We start from the raw sequence: 19,238 nt of genomic DNA, 5'->3' as shown, positions 1-19,238 counted from the left end.
AGCAGCAAGGTTTCCATTACTGATGAGGTCTTTAAAAGTTGATGTCACTTTATACTGGTAACTACAACATTTGGCAATGATCAGTGTATTCCCAGACATACTTGTATAGAATTGCAAGAGCCTGAATAGGATTCTGCTCTATTATAAACTGTATTCAGCAGAGCTATGCTGAATAATGTACAATGGATGACACATTTTAAGGTTCAGATCATATCATGGAGAAGATGACCTAAAGCCAACCAATCTGTGGCCAGTGGTCATAACGTTCCAATCCTGAAAGTGATTATTTTGCATATAGGAGAGGGAGGTTAGGGAACGTTGAACCTCCCCTAACTGCAGCAGATTCTAAACTCTTGTAAAAGCCTGTGTGTGCATTGGCTTTTATGGAGTTGAGATTAGGAGCTTTGGCAAAAGAAACACCAAAAAAAACACCAAAAGCTCCTAAACTCAAGTTTAGAAGCTGTAGTGTGCATGAGCCCTAATGGTCAAACAGTATTTTTTGGTCCACTACCACCAGATTCAAAAGAGGTTATTTTACCGTTTCAGAAGACCTATGGCAAGGTATGGGTGCAAATGTAGTCTTTGAGACTAAAATGGTAGCTATAAAGTCTAGTTTATTTCTGGGGTATGCACTGAGGCTAGGTTCGAAAATGCATTCCTCAATGGTCTATCTCCAAACAAGAAAGACTTCTCTAAATGCAGACATCCCAGGAACCCCAGCTTGCAATTTTTTTTTTTTTTTTTAGCTTGGGTCCAAATAAAAATAGCCACTGTCGAATAATCAGTTTTACTTTTTATTATGTATAGTATTGTGTGTAAAAAAAAAAAAAAAAAAAAAAGTGCAAACAAATTTAAATAAAAATGTAGACATAAAAAGGAGGCATGCAGGGATGAAAGCCATTTGTCTTTTGAGAAGATGCACCTGCGATGAATCACACTTTGATCCTGATTAAAGATGAAAAAATAAGTAGCTGTTCAGATTTGGATGAAACAATTTCCGTTTCCCGTTTGGATGCCTCTTGTACTAATAAAACATTACTACCAGAATTTGAGCACATCATTTCTGACAACTAATATGTTGGCCAAATTTTAAGTCAACTTTCTTTTTTACCATTCAGTAAATATACATTGTTAATTTACCTGGAAGATGGAAAAATTATCCTCCAATCCTCTGCTTTATTATGTGCCAGCATTATTTAAATAAAAGGAAAAAAAAGGAAATGTTCTGCAGTATGTGCATACAATGCAGATGATTTACTCATAATGCATTATACCACCACCAGCATATCTGGTGCTAACTCACATGTATCTAGGTCTCAGCAGTAAAGGTAGTCTTGGGGGGTGAAATACAAAAGGGCCAATTCATAAAGGGTATCATAGACACCCTTTAGAATTCTGTTATCCTGCCGCACCAAAATTGTTGGTGTTGCGTCCCATTCATGTACCTGTCAGAGACCAGTACATGAATCTGTCATAGCCCAGCACGAAAGATGATATGTCCATACTGGACACGCCCTTCTTCAGTGTGCTCGCTGCTCAGCCACTGTACCTGTCACACTGACAGACGAGGAACTGAGAGGTTAGTTCCTCATCAGGCCTGCTTTGTGTTGATTTACAGCGCATGGCAATGGGAGCATCCATAGCCATGATTTAGTCAAAAAGTTTAAAAATTCACCCATTGTTGAACGCTGTCAATCAAAAGTTAGGCAGACCTGATAGTCTTCTAATTCACCATCAACCTCCACACACCGAGTGGGCCATATTTGTGTAATGCCATCCCCAGTATCCCTGGCCCCTTGTTTCCATATAACTTTTGGCTGTAACATTGCTCAAACAACAGCTGAAAGGGGCAAGGGATAGAGCCCTGTGCAGAAAGATGTCACATTAGGGAAAACTCCAGAGCACAGATAGGTCTCACTCTCTGCACTGGCAAACCATTACCATCAGTTTCCCAATCTGTGTTGATAATGTTACCCAAAACTGTCACAAATCCTTGCCTGGATTGGGTGCAGGTAGTTCTAAAAGAACCTGTCCCCAGAAAGGTGGTGTTCCACAATTCCCCTGAATTTGTACTACTATTGCTTGTGACCAATTTCAGATTTTTCATTGCCAGCTGTAGTTCAATCTCTAGCAATGTACAGTAAACAATGAATTTAGGAGGAGAGGAAGTTTTGCCAAGGATTTCTGCTCACCTCCTCAGTCTTCAGGGTGGCAAAGCAGCTTTTCAAAAGTGGAAAGAATGTGAAGAGCAAGGGTGTGATGGAGAATATAATCTGGTGAAAAATCTAACAGGCTTTACACTACTATACTGTACAGTTTGTAAGGTGCACACGTATAGGTTGAACATCTAAAAGACAGCTATGCCAACTAAATGCTGTGCAAGCCAAATTCCAGGGAACATACCTTTTGGGTCAAATTCATACTATCCTTTTTCACATAACTTTTAGATTTGCAAGGAATACAAACATAGTATAATTTCCATATTTCAAATTTGTGATGCTACTCTGGTTACTTGGCAATGAAAAATTACAGGTGACATACCGATGTGCTACTTGTTTGAAAGTTTAGCAAGTCTAAAATATGATGGGCATATCAAATATTCACACTGTCAAAACTGCTTATATGAATCATAACTGATCATTTATATTGACCAAACCACAGGAAAAAGCAAGATTTTCTTTTTTTTTAAATAGCGTTCAGCAGTGAAGTATGCCATTAATATTTTACTCTGGATAAGAGCTTTTTTTCACCATTAAAAAATGTTTAACCTAGAACTAAATACCATCATACTGATCTTCCTTTACAAGGCATATATAGGTTTTAAAAATGTGCTGTAAAAATGCAAAACATACATTTTATTGAAATTGTGACAACTAAAAAAAGTTATACTTGCCTTTAATTGTAGGAAACTCCAGATTCCTGCACTCTAGGGCTGTTCTTCTATCTGGGATCCCCAAACAGAAGTATGCATTTCTTCTGCATATAGTTGCTGGCTCTAGGCGGTTTCCTTCCAGCCTATGTGTCTCACTGCTGTCCTATTGCTATGATGGGAAGTCTCATCAACAATGAAACACAGTGAGTAAAGGAGGCGCAACAGAACCCAAAAAAGTCACTGTTTTTGGGGATCCCAGGGAGTAGGACAGAACACAAATGGTTACATTTCAGTGTAATAGGCCACCAACAAAAGTGAACTGCCACTAGTTGTTTAGTAAATAGTTACTACAAAACAAAATGCAGTGATTTAATTTGCACGACATGACAAAAAACAATCTAAAAAACAGTCTTTATTATTTTGATGACCACTATCTAAGGACATGTCACTGGTTGTTATGATTTAATGCACATAATGGTACTGGAAAAAAAAAAGATCTGTACCATAGTATATGCACATTTCAATAATGTATACTTCACTCAAAAATGAAAAACAACACTATAAAATGTATTAGGTCAATATCAGCAAAGCTTCAGCCCTATGAAAAAATAATTAAACCAGTTGTAATAAGCATGAAACAATTCAGAGCATGTCAAAAGCTCTGAAATACCTAATTGATTTAAGGGAATTACATGAAGAATTCCTTCGGGGCTCACAAAATGTATTTTAATGATTGTTCCATTCTCAGTCTTGAAAGAGGAGGAAAAACATAATAGTTGACTTTTATGCAGTAATTAAGGGACCAGCACAATACATAACTGAGCTGGTAGGAGTGCAGTGGTTATAATGAAATACAATCTACATTTATGGCTCACAAAGCATTAGGAAAGAATATAGTGCAAGCCCAGATTGTATAAAGTCAATTAACTTCATAAATTCTTTATATCTCATGATTTTCCAAAACTAGAACCAATTTCTTGACCATGTGTATAGGTAGACATCTGTTTCTTACCTCACAATTGCTGAGATCTAGAGACACTTCCTTTAGGTTAGGGTTACATGCCAAGCCAAGCAGTAGAGCTCTGTAAAATACATTTTAGCTATGATTACATAAACAATAAAACCATTTCATCATTGTCCCAGTAGTGCAGAGCCGTATACTGTGTTTTGGTCAGTGGGTATATACTGATTATTCACTTTAGGGTTATCACAAAGGACAAGGGGGAACTACTTACATCTGGAGAAAAGAGATTTGACCTCCATATATGGAAAGGTTTCTTCACAGTAATAGCGCACACATGCAAAAGAAATGACTATCAAATATGAAGAAAATCCATAAATAAAAATGGGGATTTGGTCCCACCATATGACCATATCGTGCCCAAGCCCACCACTGCGTCAAAGTACCCCATTATCAGTGGGTCCTACACTATCCATAAAAAAGGATGAATCCAGCCTCTCTAACCCTTGGAGACAACACTCCTTGCTGGGAGAGATGTGCTAATGCCCTACAAGGGACTCTTCCTATCTACTTGATAATGAACACTGATAGAGTACAGGTGTGTGTGTGTGTTTGTGTGTGTGTGTGTGTGTGTGGGGGGGTGCTCAACCTCAGAAGTCTGGTCAGACCGAATACATAATAAATAAGCAAAAAGTTGGGGGAGCAAAAGAAATGACTATCAAATATGAAGAAAATCCATAAATAAAAATGGGGATTTGGTCTTTATGGATTTTCTTCATATTTAATAGTCATTTCTTTTGCATGTGTGCGCTATTCTTTTTTAATATGCATGTCGCTTGGTTCATAGCTGCACCAGCTTTAGAAATACATGTTCAGGGTTTGCTCCCCCAACTTTTTGCTTCTTCATAGTAATAGCTGTGAAAATGTGGAATAAGCTCCCTCAAGAACGAATTCTGGCCAGCCTAGTATATTGTTTTAAAAAAAGCCTGTATTTTTCCTAAGTGCACAAAATATAACTGGATACTAATATTTATATGTAATAACACAAAGGTAATTGATCCAGGGAATATTCGATAGCCTCCAGGGGAGTCAGAAAGGAACTTTGCCCCTGCTACAGCAAATTGGATCATGGTTTATTGTTTTTTTTTGTTTTTACACTGGATCAACTGTGGCTATAGGATTGTGTATATAGAGGTTTTCTCTCTTTTTTTTTTGCTATTGGTTGAACTAGATGGACTTGCGTATCTTTTTTTTTTTTTTTTTAATCAGACTCGTTTTGTAACTATATCTGCATGAGTTTTCATTTTTTGGCAGAAAAATGTTCATCCCCAGTTTACGAATCATAATAAAGACAAAATTCCTCTCACTGGCACATATATTAACCCATTTGAGCTACAATTAGCCTTTGCACATATCATGTATTGTAATCAAACATTAGACACAACTAATGTACAGTTCTAGGCTTTAAACACTAAACTGTCTATTGAGAACAAAATGTAATTCTTTAGTTCAACAATTTCTGGAACTCTTTAAAATGCATTGGAATGAATACTTTATTTTCTGGAGTCAAACAGGAATGTTTTCTGTCCTCTTAATGCATTAATTCAAACAATAATTTCGTATAAATGAGTCAAAATATTAGGAGATTCACACTTATTTTGCTGCACAAAGGAAAAAAGAGAAGAGATCGCACAGTCGCCCCAGCATAACACCGTATATTAAAAAGTAAAAAGGCTGAAGGTTGACAAACTCACATTTTGAAAATGGACATTAGGCACATTTGTATAAAGACAGGACGTCTTATAGCCTTCTCCTGTGAGAAGCCGCACACCACCAACCACTCTCTCTCCAAACTGCAGGCAGTAATTTCCGGAAATGATGACATCCGACTCGGAGACTCCAGGTTGGAGTGCGCCTGCGCTTGGACCAGCCGGCGCCGCGCCCGATGACGTGAAGAGAAACCTACGAGGACCACAGGCAGAGGCACTACGGAGAGAGAGATGCTTCCCGACGTCACACAACATGAAAGTGGTTGCTAATACAATTCGGAGGCGTTGCCTCTTTCTTCAGGTCCCTCCTTTGTTGGTGCCCTACAACCATTTATATGCATCAGCCCATTGTCTCTTTATATCGATGTGCCTGGTGTCCATTTTAAAAATGTGAGTTTGTCAACTCTCAGCATTTTTACTTTTTAATAAACTGTGTTATGATAGGGCAGCTTTGCGCTCTCTTCTCTTTTTTCCTTTGTGCAGTTAATTGTCCACCACCCAGTGGAGGGTGGGGTGAGCTGCAACACCCCATAATTGATATCTCCGTGTGTGCCTTTACAAAAGGATCACCAGACTGGGCATATGAGTTGTGGATCAGCGCATGAACTGGTAATTTGTGTCAGTGTTCGAATACACGTATTTTGCTGTAATGTAAAGCCCTACCATATTTACAATGTTGTAACGCAACCGTTTCTTACAAGTTCTTTAACTAGTATTAAAGTGGCTATAAAGGTAGTTTTTTTTTTTTTTTACAATAACGCATTCTCAGCATTGTGTGCAGCAAACACCTACCCCCCCCCCCCCCCCAGCCTCTCGCCTCTCTTATACTTATTCGAGCCTGATCTCAAAATCAAGAATTTTTTTCTGCTTTCCCTTGATTGCATTTCAGTTCTGGGGCCTTGACTCTGTGGCTAAGCCCTGCCAACTGCTATTCTGCTGTCCAAAGACACTGCTCTAATAGCCATGGGCCACATGGAGATGGCAATTGTTGAAACTGGAGTCAAAGGTCACATGCACACAAATTCATAGTGGTAATGTACATTTTACCATGATACAAATTAACATATGGATACATGAGGGTTGTTGTGATATGCCATTCATTTTGAATGGCACCCAACACACATATTTTGACAGTAATCAAAATGCACCTGCATTATTAGTCTCCAAAATGTGCAAAGAAACCCTCTCCAGGGAATTCATAAAGGGTGTTGTAGACACCATTAACAAATCAGTTGAGGCACAGCACCAAAAGTTTTGATGCTTGCATCCTATTCATGAAGTTGTTTGAAACAGGTATATGAATCTGTTAGTGCCCGCACTTAGGTCAAAGTGTCCATACTGCTCAATCAAAAGTAAAGTGGACCTGAGAGGGAACTAGTCTTTCAGTTACCTATCAGGCTCAATTAACCAAATGACAAGTAATTTCCCAATATGGCCTTGCCATATTAGGTAATGATATCACCACTATTCCCAGGCCCTTTGTTTACATTTCGCTTTATTGCTGGAGAATCTTCCAGCAGACAGCAAAATATGAGGGGGTTTACAGTTCTGTGTGGAAAGCGGTCACATACATGACAGCTTCCTAGCACAGCCATGTCCCACTTTGAGAACTGCCATACGGACTCTGAGCTAGTAAATCTTTAAGAACCGGATACTGCCACAGCAAATCATAATTGGCGGTAGCTAGAACTACCTGAATGCGCTGCACCTTTTGGAAATTTTACCAAAACTGGCCCAGCTGCTTGCCTGAATTCGGTGCAATTGATTCTTAAGGAAATTATCACTAGAGATGCATTCTCTCCCAGTCTCCGGCGTCTCTTTAATAGGGTCTGTATGTATGGAGGGCAGGAAGTATTGTCAATCATGTGACCACTGTTATTTTTTGATGTCGCAGCTGGGGCCTAATCGTTAGTGTGGATCGAGAGCTATCTTTGACAACTCAGCTCCTGTACTTTGAGCGTTCAACCTCGGCTAGCCATTTATGCATATGTATGGCATGTTGACGTTAAAGCCAACCCTTTTGCCATCGCATATATGTGTTAAGGGGGCGGGAAGAGATAAAATTCCCCCTTCTGAGTCTTGTACATTGGTGAAAACGGTACAGTTTTTCTTCTTTTCCAAGAGTAGCAGCCAAATTGAATAGGCCATCTTAACCCAATACACAAAAAAACATGTTAACATGTGTACACTGACATGCTGCAACAACGTAAATGAGCCCAAGGTCAGGACTCCATAATGTGACAAATTAAACAAAAACAGAGAGAGGAGACACAGAAGAGGCTTTTTTGTCGAATAACAGAAAATCCCCTCTGTACTATCTCATCACATCATTAATTCAATACTATTCCTTTTGCTATAGATCATAAAATCATTTTTTATTCTGTAACATTCTGCTGATTTATACCTTTTATGGGCATTTTGGGAAATAAATAAAAAAAACCATAATAAAAAACAAAAATGTTTTGTTTTATCTATATTGCCATGCATTTTGGATGATGTTCCACTATATTACACAGTATAAACATACTATTATTATAATGATAATTATGTAGCTGTTTTTAATGCTAACAAATGCTGCAAAACGATACTAAACTTAAAAAGACCCCTAGCTCTCATTGGATATGGACAAAATGGACTTAGTTGTGCTATTGCTTTATAAAAAAGGATTCAATATGAATCAGAATAATTGAGGGCACCAAAGATCAGGCTTGGTTTCTTGAAGCTGTGATAATCTTTGTAACTGTAACGGTCATTTAGCTGTGCAATTACTGCTGGAGGAAAATGCCTATGCAAATAAGCAAACTATAAATTCAATTACATGCTAACATTTAACACCATTCCAAATATGTAGGTATATTTATTCTTTCTGGAACTTTTTCTTTTTTTTCTAATAAGATTATACCCAAAATGGAAAATATACTGTTAGAATTCACAAAAATCGCTTACGGGAATACAGAAATTAAATTGGCACAGCCACACAATAGGTAATAACTTTTATATCTATATGTATATGAGACAATGGCTCTAAAAAAAAGTAATTATTCGTTAGAACCCAGTATTTTTCTTTTTTTTTTTTTCTTCACCTAAGGCAACATTAAGAAGCGCTGAGATGCAAAAGACGAGTTGGACTAAGATATGAAGCAATGTCAAATTTTTAAGAAAAACTGTTGTCCTTGTGTACTATGCTCATGTGAGACTGTTGTTTCTATCACCTGGGCACTACCAACCACCTCTGTGGTCCATACTAATTCCCCTCTTCAAAATTATTACACAACTGTAACTTTGATTCTATATTTGCAATGTTTCTATTGTAGGTTTTGCACTTTCTTCAAAATATTTCAATAAAAATGTATATTAAAAAAAAAAAGTTTTATTATTAAGAAGAATAATAAAAATAAGTTGTGAATCTTTTGTAGATATTGCTAAACTCAATGTGCTATTGATGGATAAATCCTTGCAGTGTGTTGGATAGACTGGTTACTAGTACAGTGCCTTGAAAAACTATTCATACCGCTTGAAATTTTCCACATTTTGCCATGTTACAATTAAATATGTAAATGTATTTTTTGGGGATTTTATTTGATAGACCAACACAATGAAAAATGATAAATGGTTTTCACAATATTTTACAAATAAATTTCTGATAAGTGTGACGTGCATTTGTATTCAGCTCCCTTTACTCTGATACCCCTAACTAACCTAGTGTAACCAATTGCCTTCAGAAGTCACCTGTGTGTAATTGAATCTCAGTATAAATACAGATGTTCTGTAAAGCCCTCAGAGGTTTGTCAGAGAATCTTAGTGATCAAACAGCATCATGAAGGCCAAGGAATACATCAGACAGGTTAGATATAAAGCTGTAAAAAAGTTTAAAGCAGGGTTAGGTTAACAAATATATCTCAAGCTTTGAACATCTCACAGAGCACTGCTCAATCCATCATCCAAAAATGGAAAGAGTATGGTACAACTGCAAACCTACCAAGACATGGCCATTCACCTAAAATGACAGGCTGGGCAAGGAGAGCATTATTAAGAGAAGCAGCCAAGAGGCCCATGGTAACTCTGCTGGAGCTGCAGAGATCCACAGCTCAGGTAAGAGAATCTGTCCACAGGACAACTATTAGTCGTGCACTCCACAAATCTGGACTTTATAGAAGTGTGGCAAGAAGAAAGCCATTGTTGAAAGAAAGCCATAAGAAGTACCCATTTGCCAGTTTACGAGAAGCCATGTGGTGGATACAGCAAACGTTGAAGTACTCTGTTCAGATGAGACCAAAATTCAACTTTTTGGCCTAAAAGCAAAATGCTAAATGTGGCGGAAAACTAACATTGCACATCACCCTATACACACCATCCCCATCCCATAAAACATGGTGTTGGCAGCATCAAATTGTGGGGATGCTTTTCTTCAGCAAGGACAGGGAAACTGGTCAGAGTTGATGGGAAGATGGATGGCGCAAAATACAGGGCTATCTTAGAGGAAAACCTGTTAGAGTCTGCAAAAGACTTGAGACTGGGGCAGAGGTTCACCTTCCTGCAGAACAACAACCTTAAACATACAGCCAGAGCTATAATGGAATGGTTTAGATCAAAGCATATTCATGTGAAAGAATGACCCAGTCAAAGCCCAGACCTAAATTCAATTGAGAATCTGTGGCAAGACTTGAAAATTGCTGTTTACAGATGCTCTTCGTCCAATCTGACAGAGCTTAAACTATTTTGCAAAGAAGAATTGGCAAAAATTACTCTCTAGATGTGCAAAGCTGGTAGAGACTTCTCCAAAATGATTTGCAGCTGTAATTGTAGCGAAAGTGGGTTCTACAAAGTATTAACTCGGGGGGGGGGGGGGCTGAATAGAAATACATGCCACACTCTTCACATATTTGTCAAAAGTTTTGAAAACCATTTATCTTTTTCCTACCACTTCCCAATTATGTGCCACTTTATGTTGGTCTATCACATAAAATCCCAATAAAATACATTTACATTTTTTGGTGTAACATGACAAAATGTGTAAAATTACAAAGGGTATGAATACTTTTTCAAGGCACTGTATATCGGCAAATATCTCAGTGTATCCCAGTCTTTCATAATATGACTGCACTATATATGACCGTTACGTCGTTCATATTTTAGTAAGTACTGTGACACTAACGGCCATCATCTGCAATGTATATATGGAAAAAAGAAAGCAACTAGATATCGGACTGTACAGGCCAGTGAAAGGAGCTTAATATTCCTATTAAAATATAGATCTTTATTCAGTAGAAAAGTTTAAAAATATGACAAATCTAAAACCAGATGGTGTTGATAGAGAATACAATCAAAGAAACAAAACTGAGTGCTGATGGAGCAGATCCTCATATGCTGACGCGTTTCACCAAAATGGCTTTGTCAGGTCATATGAGGGATATACAGCACACATCTCAGCACAAGACAGCACAAACCTCAAACTCGGGCACCGGAGCATCAAAAATGTCCACCAGGGGACCGTCTATACATGCAGGAGAATTTAAATATGTATTTGTGTAGAGATTAATCTCGAAAGCTTGAACTCAACCGTCAAACACTAGATATAAAATAATATTCGATGAATCTTGACTCGAACTGCAATCCATTTACAATTATTCATCTATACGTAGTAGATATTTGGGAACTATCAGACCACAGTTAACAGACCGACTCATGCATGGTACTTATATAGCCACTATAGGTACTTCTATCCTTCAGGAAATAGACTATCCACATTTAAATATTCTTGGAGGCAGGCAGGTAACCGTTTGGTGTCATGGACAAAAAGTTCTCACAGCCTGCGCCATCAGTTCTCCATTATTGTTGTTCATACTCGTTATAAGCTGGTTGTACAACTTAGTTTAAATTTACCATCAACTATATAGAGTGCAGGCCTTGTCAGGTGGCCATAAATTGCATTACTGGACTATGCCCTCCTCATGTGTATAGTCCATTTTCAAGGTATTGGATGATATAAATCTACATGATTAATTATTTGAGAAAATAAATTAAAAGAGTTTGATTCATCACTTTTTATTGGTTCTGAATTTCATAACTAGCTCCCTAATTGTTTTTTTTTCCTTCTTCACAAAAAAGAGTTGCTTTTCTAAAGCTGCATTAAGTTTGTTCTTTTTTGTTATCTTTAGTGTGAATACAGTTTTTCCTAATACTAATATTAGCATTAAGATAACACTGAGATAGAAGAAATACCAGTCATCTTGTTAAGGCATATTTATGTATATCAAAAATTCAGTGGTAAGAAAGACATCCCAAATCTAATATTAGCTTTTAAATACATACTTGCAGTGGTAATAAAGTTTGTCAATTTGCATACCTTTAAAAATACACGCTGAACAATAAATATTATATATATATATATATATATATATATATATATATATATATATATATATATATATATAAATATACAGTATATAAACTGTATAACTAATATTAATTTATTATGGTGTGTGTGTATATTATATTATACTAGACATTAAGCCTGTTAAATTAACGGGTGCTAGAACATATGTGGTCAAAAATTTGTAAAAACAGACTTGTTCCAGTTAAGCGAGAGCCTCTGTTAGCTCTGCGTCCCTGTTGACCTAGCAACGTCTGGGACATGCGCAGAGCTGACTGAGCGGCTCTCGCTTATCTCGTTTCCTTTTTTCTAACAACGCGAGAGCCGCATGACATAGCCAGCTCTGCGCATAGCGTCCCTGTTGCCCTAGCAACATCGGGGACACGCGCAGAGCTGACTGAGCGGCTCTCGCGTGACATCGCTCGCCCGCTGCCACTTGTAACACCCGCTGTCGCTTAGCAGTAAGTCCACGCGAGCGCACATTCCGCCGCGTGCCAGCGCACACCCGCCGCTTCAACAGTTTCGCCCGGTGATCTATCAGATTTCCCTACCCCATCAGATTTCCCGACCTACGTCATTTACTATTGAGATCAGCTGTGGATTCGTCATGCAGTAGCTTGTACCTGCGTCACACGTCCTATCGGGCATGCGCAGAATAGGTAGGGAATTATGATAGCATCGTAAGGGGTCAGACAAAAGTCCTAGTGTGCATGCACCGGCGCATGCGCACCAACGGGTCGGGAAGCGGGATCTCTTATAACAAACATCCATCCAATCTCCATGGCACACACTGCGCTGACCCGACACTGCACCGACCCGACAATCCGATCCCCATGCCCCATACTGCGCCGACCCGACAATGAGACAGTGGGCGCACGGTTGTGGGTAGGGAATAGAATTGTCCGATCGGCGCAGTGTGTGCCATGGAGATGGGATGTATGTTTGTTATAAGAGATGGCGCTGCCCGGTCTGTTGGTGAGCATGCGCCCGCTCATGCGCAGTAGGACTTGTGCCTCAGCCCTTACGATTTTATCAAAATTACCTACCTATTCTGCGCATGCACAGTAAGACGTGTGACGCGACTACAGCTGGTGCATGACGAACCTGCACTGGAAATGACGTAGTAGGGAAATCTGATGGGGTAGGTTTTTCTGACAGAACACCGGCCGCCAATGTTCCCTCTAATTTTTTACTGTGCTGAGCAAGTAAAAAATTTTCTGAGCGCAAACCTTTAGACTGAGCAATTGGGGAGGGGGGGGGACGTCAATGCAGAGTGACCAGCGTGCCTCCAATCAATTGCAAAGTGCCCACAGCATTGCCCCCAATCAATTGCAGAGTGCCCACAGCATTGCCCCCAATCAATTGCAGAGTGCCTATAAAATTGCCCCCAATCAATTGCAGAGTGCCACAGCATTGCCCCCAATCAATTGCAGAGTGCCACAGCATTGCCCCCAATCAATTGCAGAGTGCCCACAGCATTGCCCCCAATCAATGCAGAGTGCAACAGCATTGCCCCCAATCAATTGCAGAGTGCCCACAGCATTGCCCCCAATCAATTGCAGAGTGCCACAGCATTGCCCCCAATCAATTGCAGAGTGCCCACAGCAATGCCCCCAATCAATTGCAGAGTGCCACAGCATTGCCCCCAATCAATTGCAGAGTGCCACAGCATTGCCCCCAATCAATTGCAGAGTGCCACAGCATTGCCCCCAATCAATTGCAGAGTGCCACAGCATTGCCCCCAATCAATTGCATAGTGCCCACAGCATTGTCCCCAATCAATTGCAGAGTGCCCACAGCATTGTCCCCAATCAATTGCAGAGTGCCACAGCATTGCCCCCAATCAATTGCAGAGTGCCACATCAATGCCCCCAATCAATTGCAGAGTGCCCACAGCAATGCCCCCAATCAATTGCAGAGTGCCACAGCATTGCCTCCAATCAATTGCAGAGTGCCACAGCATTGCCCCCAATCAATGCAAAGTGCCACAGCATTGCCCCCAATCAATTGCAGAGTGCCACAGCATTGCCCCCAATCAATGCAGAGATGCCAGCGCCCCCCCCCCCGTCTGTGCACTTACCTCACGGTCAAGGCAGCTTCTCTTCAGTTCAGTCCCCGGCTTCCCGCATCTCCTCAGTCCTCCTGGTGCCCCCTCCGCAGAGGGTGTAACTCCGTAGGGTGTCCGTCATCCTGGGCGCCCCGTGCAGGCCCGATCCCCGGGCTCTCCTAAAGGCCACGGGCCGGACGCAGTCTCCGCACTCCGGGGGGTGGCAGTCTCCACAGATCGGAACACCAGCCAATCCTGAGGAGGAAGTGAAGTGGGCGGCTTTGTATTTGTTGCTCCTGTGTAACACGCCCACCCAGCGCCGACCGGCCGGCCGAAGTCTCTCTGCATCCCAACGGCTGTCGTGGGGCACATGCACAGTAGCGCAATTCCACGGACACAGGTACGGACGCAGAGACACATGGGATAGATATATATATATATATATTAGTGGGTTTTTCGCTAGATAATTGTAACAAAATACATATTATTATGCAGTCCTTTTTTCAGCCAGCAGGTGGAGGTCTAATAACCTTTTCACATGTTAGCTATGTATGTTTGACAGCTGTGCTAAAAGAAGACTTGTTCATAGAACCTAAAGCTGATCTCTCCAGGTTTCCTGTGACTTTAAATATGTAGTCTGTTTGGACCAAGCTGGTCCAAACAAATAATTTCTTTCATTAAGTGTTGTACTGGCTCTAAGCACTGTATGAACTATAACTTCAGCTATATAGAGTACACAATGCTGGGTTCTGGCTGTGAGACAGAGACTTCTAGTCTCACACCCAGAACAAAACATAGTCGGTCTGAGCGGCGCTCAGCCATTCATAGGCAGCTTTGTATTCTGTTGATGAATATAAAGCTTCCTCTGACTGGTCGAGTTACAGAGTGTTATGTCATCAACCCACCTCTCTGGCTCAAGCTTTGTATTTATTCACAGAATACAAAGCTGCCTATGAACGGCTGAGCACTGCTCAGACCGGCTCTAAACTGTTTCAGGTATGAGACCAAAGTGTACTGTATACAGCTAAAGCTACATGCAGTTCATGCAGTGCTTAGAGCCAGTGCCTATTGGTAGTAGTATTAGTAGTGTCACCTACTAGTGCTCAGCAGTGCCACCTATCAGCGTCTATTAATGCCCATCAGTGCTGACTACCAGTGCTGCTTTATCAGTGCCCATCAGTGCCACCTATCAGTGCAGCCCCATTAACGCACATCAGTGAAGGAGAAAAATTACCTGTTTGCAAAATTTTACAATAAACTATCAAAAATGTTTTTTTTTTTTTTTCTTTAGCAAAAACTAAAAAACCCAACGGTGATTAAATACTAACAAAAGAAAAATCTGTGAAAAAAAAAATAATAATTTGTATGAGAACAGATTTGTATGACTGTGCAGTTGTCATTCAAAGTGTGACAATGCTGAAAGGTGAAAACTGGCCTGGGCAGGAAGGGGGTATAAGTGGCCAGTAAGCAAGTAGCTCAACAAGCTGAGGTTAGAAGCCGATTGGCTACCAAGCACAGCTTCACCAGATTTTTCACTCTGCAGTTTCAGTAAATCAACCTGTTACTAAGTTAATCACACAAGCAGCAAATTACATTTCTGGGAGGCATTCTGTACACCACCTGCGTACAGAATGCCTTCAGGTTGCCATTTTGCATTTTTCAGAAAATTATAGCACTGCAGATTGGAAAGGATATTTTTAATAACATTAAATTACAATTGGACTTGTATCGCAATTGTATACACTTTTTTTTTTTTTGCTAGATTTTCCCTAAAAAAATTTTACTCTTTACATCAGTCGTCATACCTGTAACTCATCCCTTAAAAGAGCTCTCAGAAGGGGAGTTTTAAAAGAAAATTATCTGCTGTGCTGATTCTTAAGTGCTTCATAGCGGTTTAGTAATTTTTTTGTTGACATTTATAACAGTTTACTTTTACAAGTGTGTCCATTGCTCATCTTGTGTTAAGGATTTTGGCTTAAGGGGAACTTGAAAATTGACACCTATTTTGAACTTTTATTCCCTACCCTACCTACTTAACTTACTGCAACTTAAAGTCGTACTAAGTCCTCACTGAAAAAACACAGGTTTTAGTAGAGTTATTAATGATGTCAAATCCGTTTTTTTTTTTAAATCCCTAAAAGAAGCTGCTTTATGAATCATTTCATTCTGTGCACCATGCACATTTCTGCAGCTCTTGGAAGTCTCTCACTGATTGTTCATGTTTTTCCGAGAAGTGGGCTACACATTTTGCACAGGAGAAATGAGGTGACATGCAGCTCCAGGTGAGTAAGATCAGCCTAATTGACTCCAAAAACGGGTGCCTGCCCTGGCTCGCAACTGTACTAGATGTAATCCAATGACAAATGGCTGCACAACACGGCCAGTCCTTGTACAATTTGTTGGGAAATCTTCAAACACAAGTGACACCACCAGAACCAGTTTCTTTGTGCCCTGGCTGTGTTTGACAATGTCACAATAAATGGTACAAGGACTGCCCGTGGTGTGCAGTCGTTTCTTCTTGGAGCACACATCTTGCACCAATAATATGCATGCCTGACAATTATGTGCTAACGGATAATGTTCAACCTATAATACACTGACTGTGACTCATAAGAAGGGTGTTCGTTCCTATAGGAGTTATGCTTGCATAGGCTGGTCTGCCAGAGTTTGGAATAAAAATGCCAAGGGCACTGTTCATCAGAATGTCAGCTTGCTGTTCTCCTTGGGAGTGTGTACCATAGGGTGACAATGCCACTTGTGTATAAGAACACACTGAGGGAGCATAGTCACCTGATGACTAGAAGCCAATCTGACAGCTCCTAATGACACATCGCCACGTGCAATTGCTGATATAGTAAACCGGCACTTTGGGGTTTACACTTTTAAAATATTTCTTATCGTGACTGATCTAATCTGATAATAGCAGATTAAAAACTTGCTGTGTGTGCCAACCCCATAACTAGGAATCGAGAATTGAGCCAACTGAACTTTTTAAACAAATCATTAATACAATAACCAACATGTTTTTACTGTAATAGATCTTGGAATGTGGTTCTGCAATACCATTAGAAAAAACTGCAAATACAAATGTCAGTGTCTATTTCTGTCTCTATTGTGTAAGGCAGTGTTTCTCAACCTTTTTTCAGTCAAGGCACACCCCAGAAATTATGGACAGTTTCAAGGCACCCTTTAAAATGATGGACAGTCTTGAGGCACCCCATCCTAAAATGTAAAAACTATTCTAATAGTTTTACATAATGCAGCAACATGCCCAACGTTAGAGGTACAAGTTGGTACTGACTAGTATTCCAATGTTTCTCTTTTTCTTCAGTTTTCTCTATCACTTAGCTAATATGACCCCAAAACTTATGAAGAGAAGCAGGGGAGAGTCAAACAAGCATGCTACACAGGAGACTGACATCCTTCTCATCAACTGATGATGCCATTGGTCGTTAGCAGGTTGGCAGCTAGAGGGTCATAACAGTGCACATTGAAAACCTGTGACTTGGTGTAACGTAAAAGGCAGGCTTCATCCACTCGCTGCCTTGTATACAATTTTTGAGAAATTTTTGGGGCATTTTGCTGAGGCACCCGTGAAGAAACCTCAAGGCACCCTGGTTAAAAAAGGCTGGTGTAAGGGGTGAACGTCTTGCTGTAAGCAAATTAAATGTTGAACTGTTGGCCTTGGTGTGACTACACAGCCTTTATTTTTATACCTGAAAATTTTTTAAATGTAAGCCTCACCCATTCCCCTGTTTTTTTTTTTTTTAATTCAAAAAGGTCAGAATTTCTTTTAAGGCATTCATATACTATTTCAAACCACACAATAAATATAAAGTAAGAAGCCTATGCTTTGGGGATCTGTCAGCTGCTATTTGCCGATACCTTGTATCAAGTTGCCATTAGTAGACAATATCCATATATGTCCCCTGGTATAGTACATCACTAATGTACAAAGATAATTAACAGCTATTTATTTTTTTGATACTAATAAATTCTACAAAGAGAGATTCACAGAGACAGTAGCTATTTAAGAGACAATTCTGTTTGTCTTGAGGTTATCCACAACCATATGGACATTTTACTACCAGTTTGAATGCTTTATAACTAGTTATAATATTCTGACAGATCTATTAGGACTGTAAAAATAAGCACATGTAGCACAATACTTTTGCTTTTCTCCAAAAGTTTATAGAATCACCCTAAACAATTGAGTTATCCTTCAAAACTAGTTCAATAATTCTGCACAGGTACAAGGATATCATTGATCAAACATTTAGCATCTCGTTGATTTGCCAAGCGTTCATTCAATCTAGGTTCATTCATAACTTAAGAATGATAATTAATAACAAAGGCAATTTAAAAAAAATGACTAGACCAGGAGCTACAATTTCCAATATGATTTCAAGTGCAACATTGGGTTAAATGTATGAGGTCCTGCCTGTGCAAGGGGGTCCTTTTCTTTTTTTTCTCCCCAGAGCATCTTGCCAGAACTGAGGGCTCCCGTGCACAGGAGCAGGCTCCGACCACTCACAGCGCCGGAGCCCACGAACCTGGAAGAAGTGCTGGGGGGAACGTGTCAGCCCCCTGAGCGGTGACCGGGCGCCACTGCAGGGGCTTCGTTCTAAGGTATTTCAAAATGTGCTAGTTTTCAATGCATACTAGCACAATATGCCATTGTCTTACAAGTTTTTTTTTTTTTATTCAGGGTATACAACCGCTTTAGGTACAGGAATTTTAGAGCATTACAAAACGTATGTTAAAATGCAACAAAGTAAATGGACCCTTAAGGTTATTCAAATAACTGAGAACCAATTACTTACTTTAGAGGCTCAGAAGAAAGCTTAGTTCCAGAAAGACTGATGTGCGATAAAGCAAGAGAACTGCTGAAGAACTGTTTAAAAGATGGGTGAACTTCTTTCCCTTTCCTGTTGATTAAAGGGTTACATTAGTATTAAAATGCTAATGATTATGATTGATTTACTTATCAGCCATGCCAACATCACATCGGTTTTCAAAATGCAAAAGAAACTGAATATGCCATATTAAATAAGCTGAAGCTCGAAATGACAGAGGAGGTCAGGAGGCACTAGCTGACTACACTATGTAATGTAATAAAAACTGAGAACATCTAAAAAGAACTGATGACAATCGCAGTCTTTTAAGTAAAGGACTTGTCATATACGCAAAAAAAAAAAAAAAAAAATTAAGGTTAC

The 19,238-nt window shown here is 39.7% G+C and overlaps 1 protein-coding gene across 2 annotated transcripts in view; it reads right to left on the bottom strand.

Moving 5' to 3' along the window:
• Nucleotides 1–19,238, bottom strand: part of CARMIL1 (capping protein regulator and myosin 1 linker 1) — a 477,665-nt gene that overhangs the window by 191,937 nt on the left and 266,490 nt on the right. For both annotated transcript variants that reach the window (XM_082259259.1, XM_082259260.1), the window contains exons 16-17: nt 18,846–18,950; nt 3,885–3,954 (exon numbers count right to left, since the gene is read on the bottom strand). In XM_082259259.1, the coding sequence (XP_082115385.1) occupies nt 3,885–3,954; nt 18,846–18,950 (175 nt within the window). The remainder of the gene's footprint in view (nt 1–3,884; nt 3,955–18,845; nt 18,951–19,238) is intronic.

This window comes from Pelophylax lessonae, assembly GCF_965119305.1.
Source record: "Pelophylax lessonae genome assembly, chromosome: 5".
Taxonomy (NCBI): Eukaryota; Metazoa; Chordata; class Amphibia; order Anura; family Ranidae; genus Pelophylax; species Pelophylax lessonae.
The sequence above is the reverse complement of the archived record's forward strand: the minus strand, read 5'-3'. Positions and strand labels throughout refer to the sequence as shown.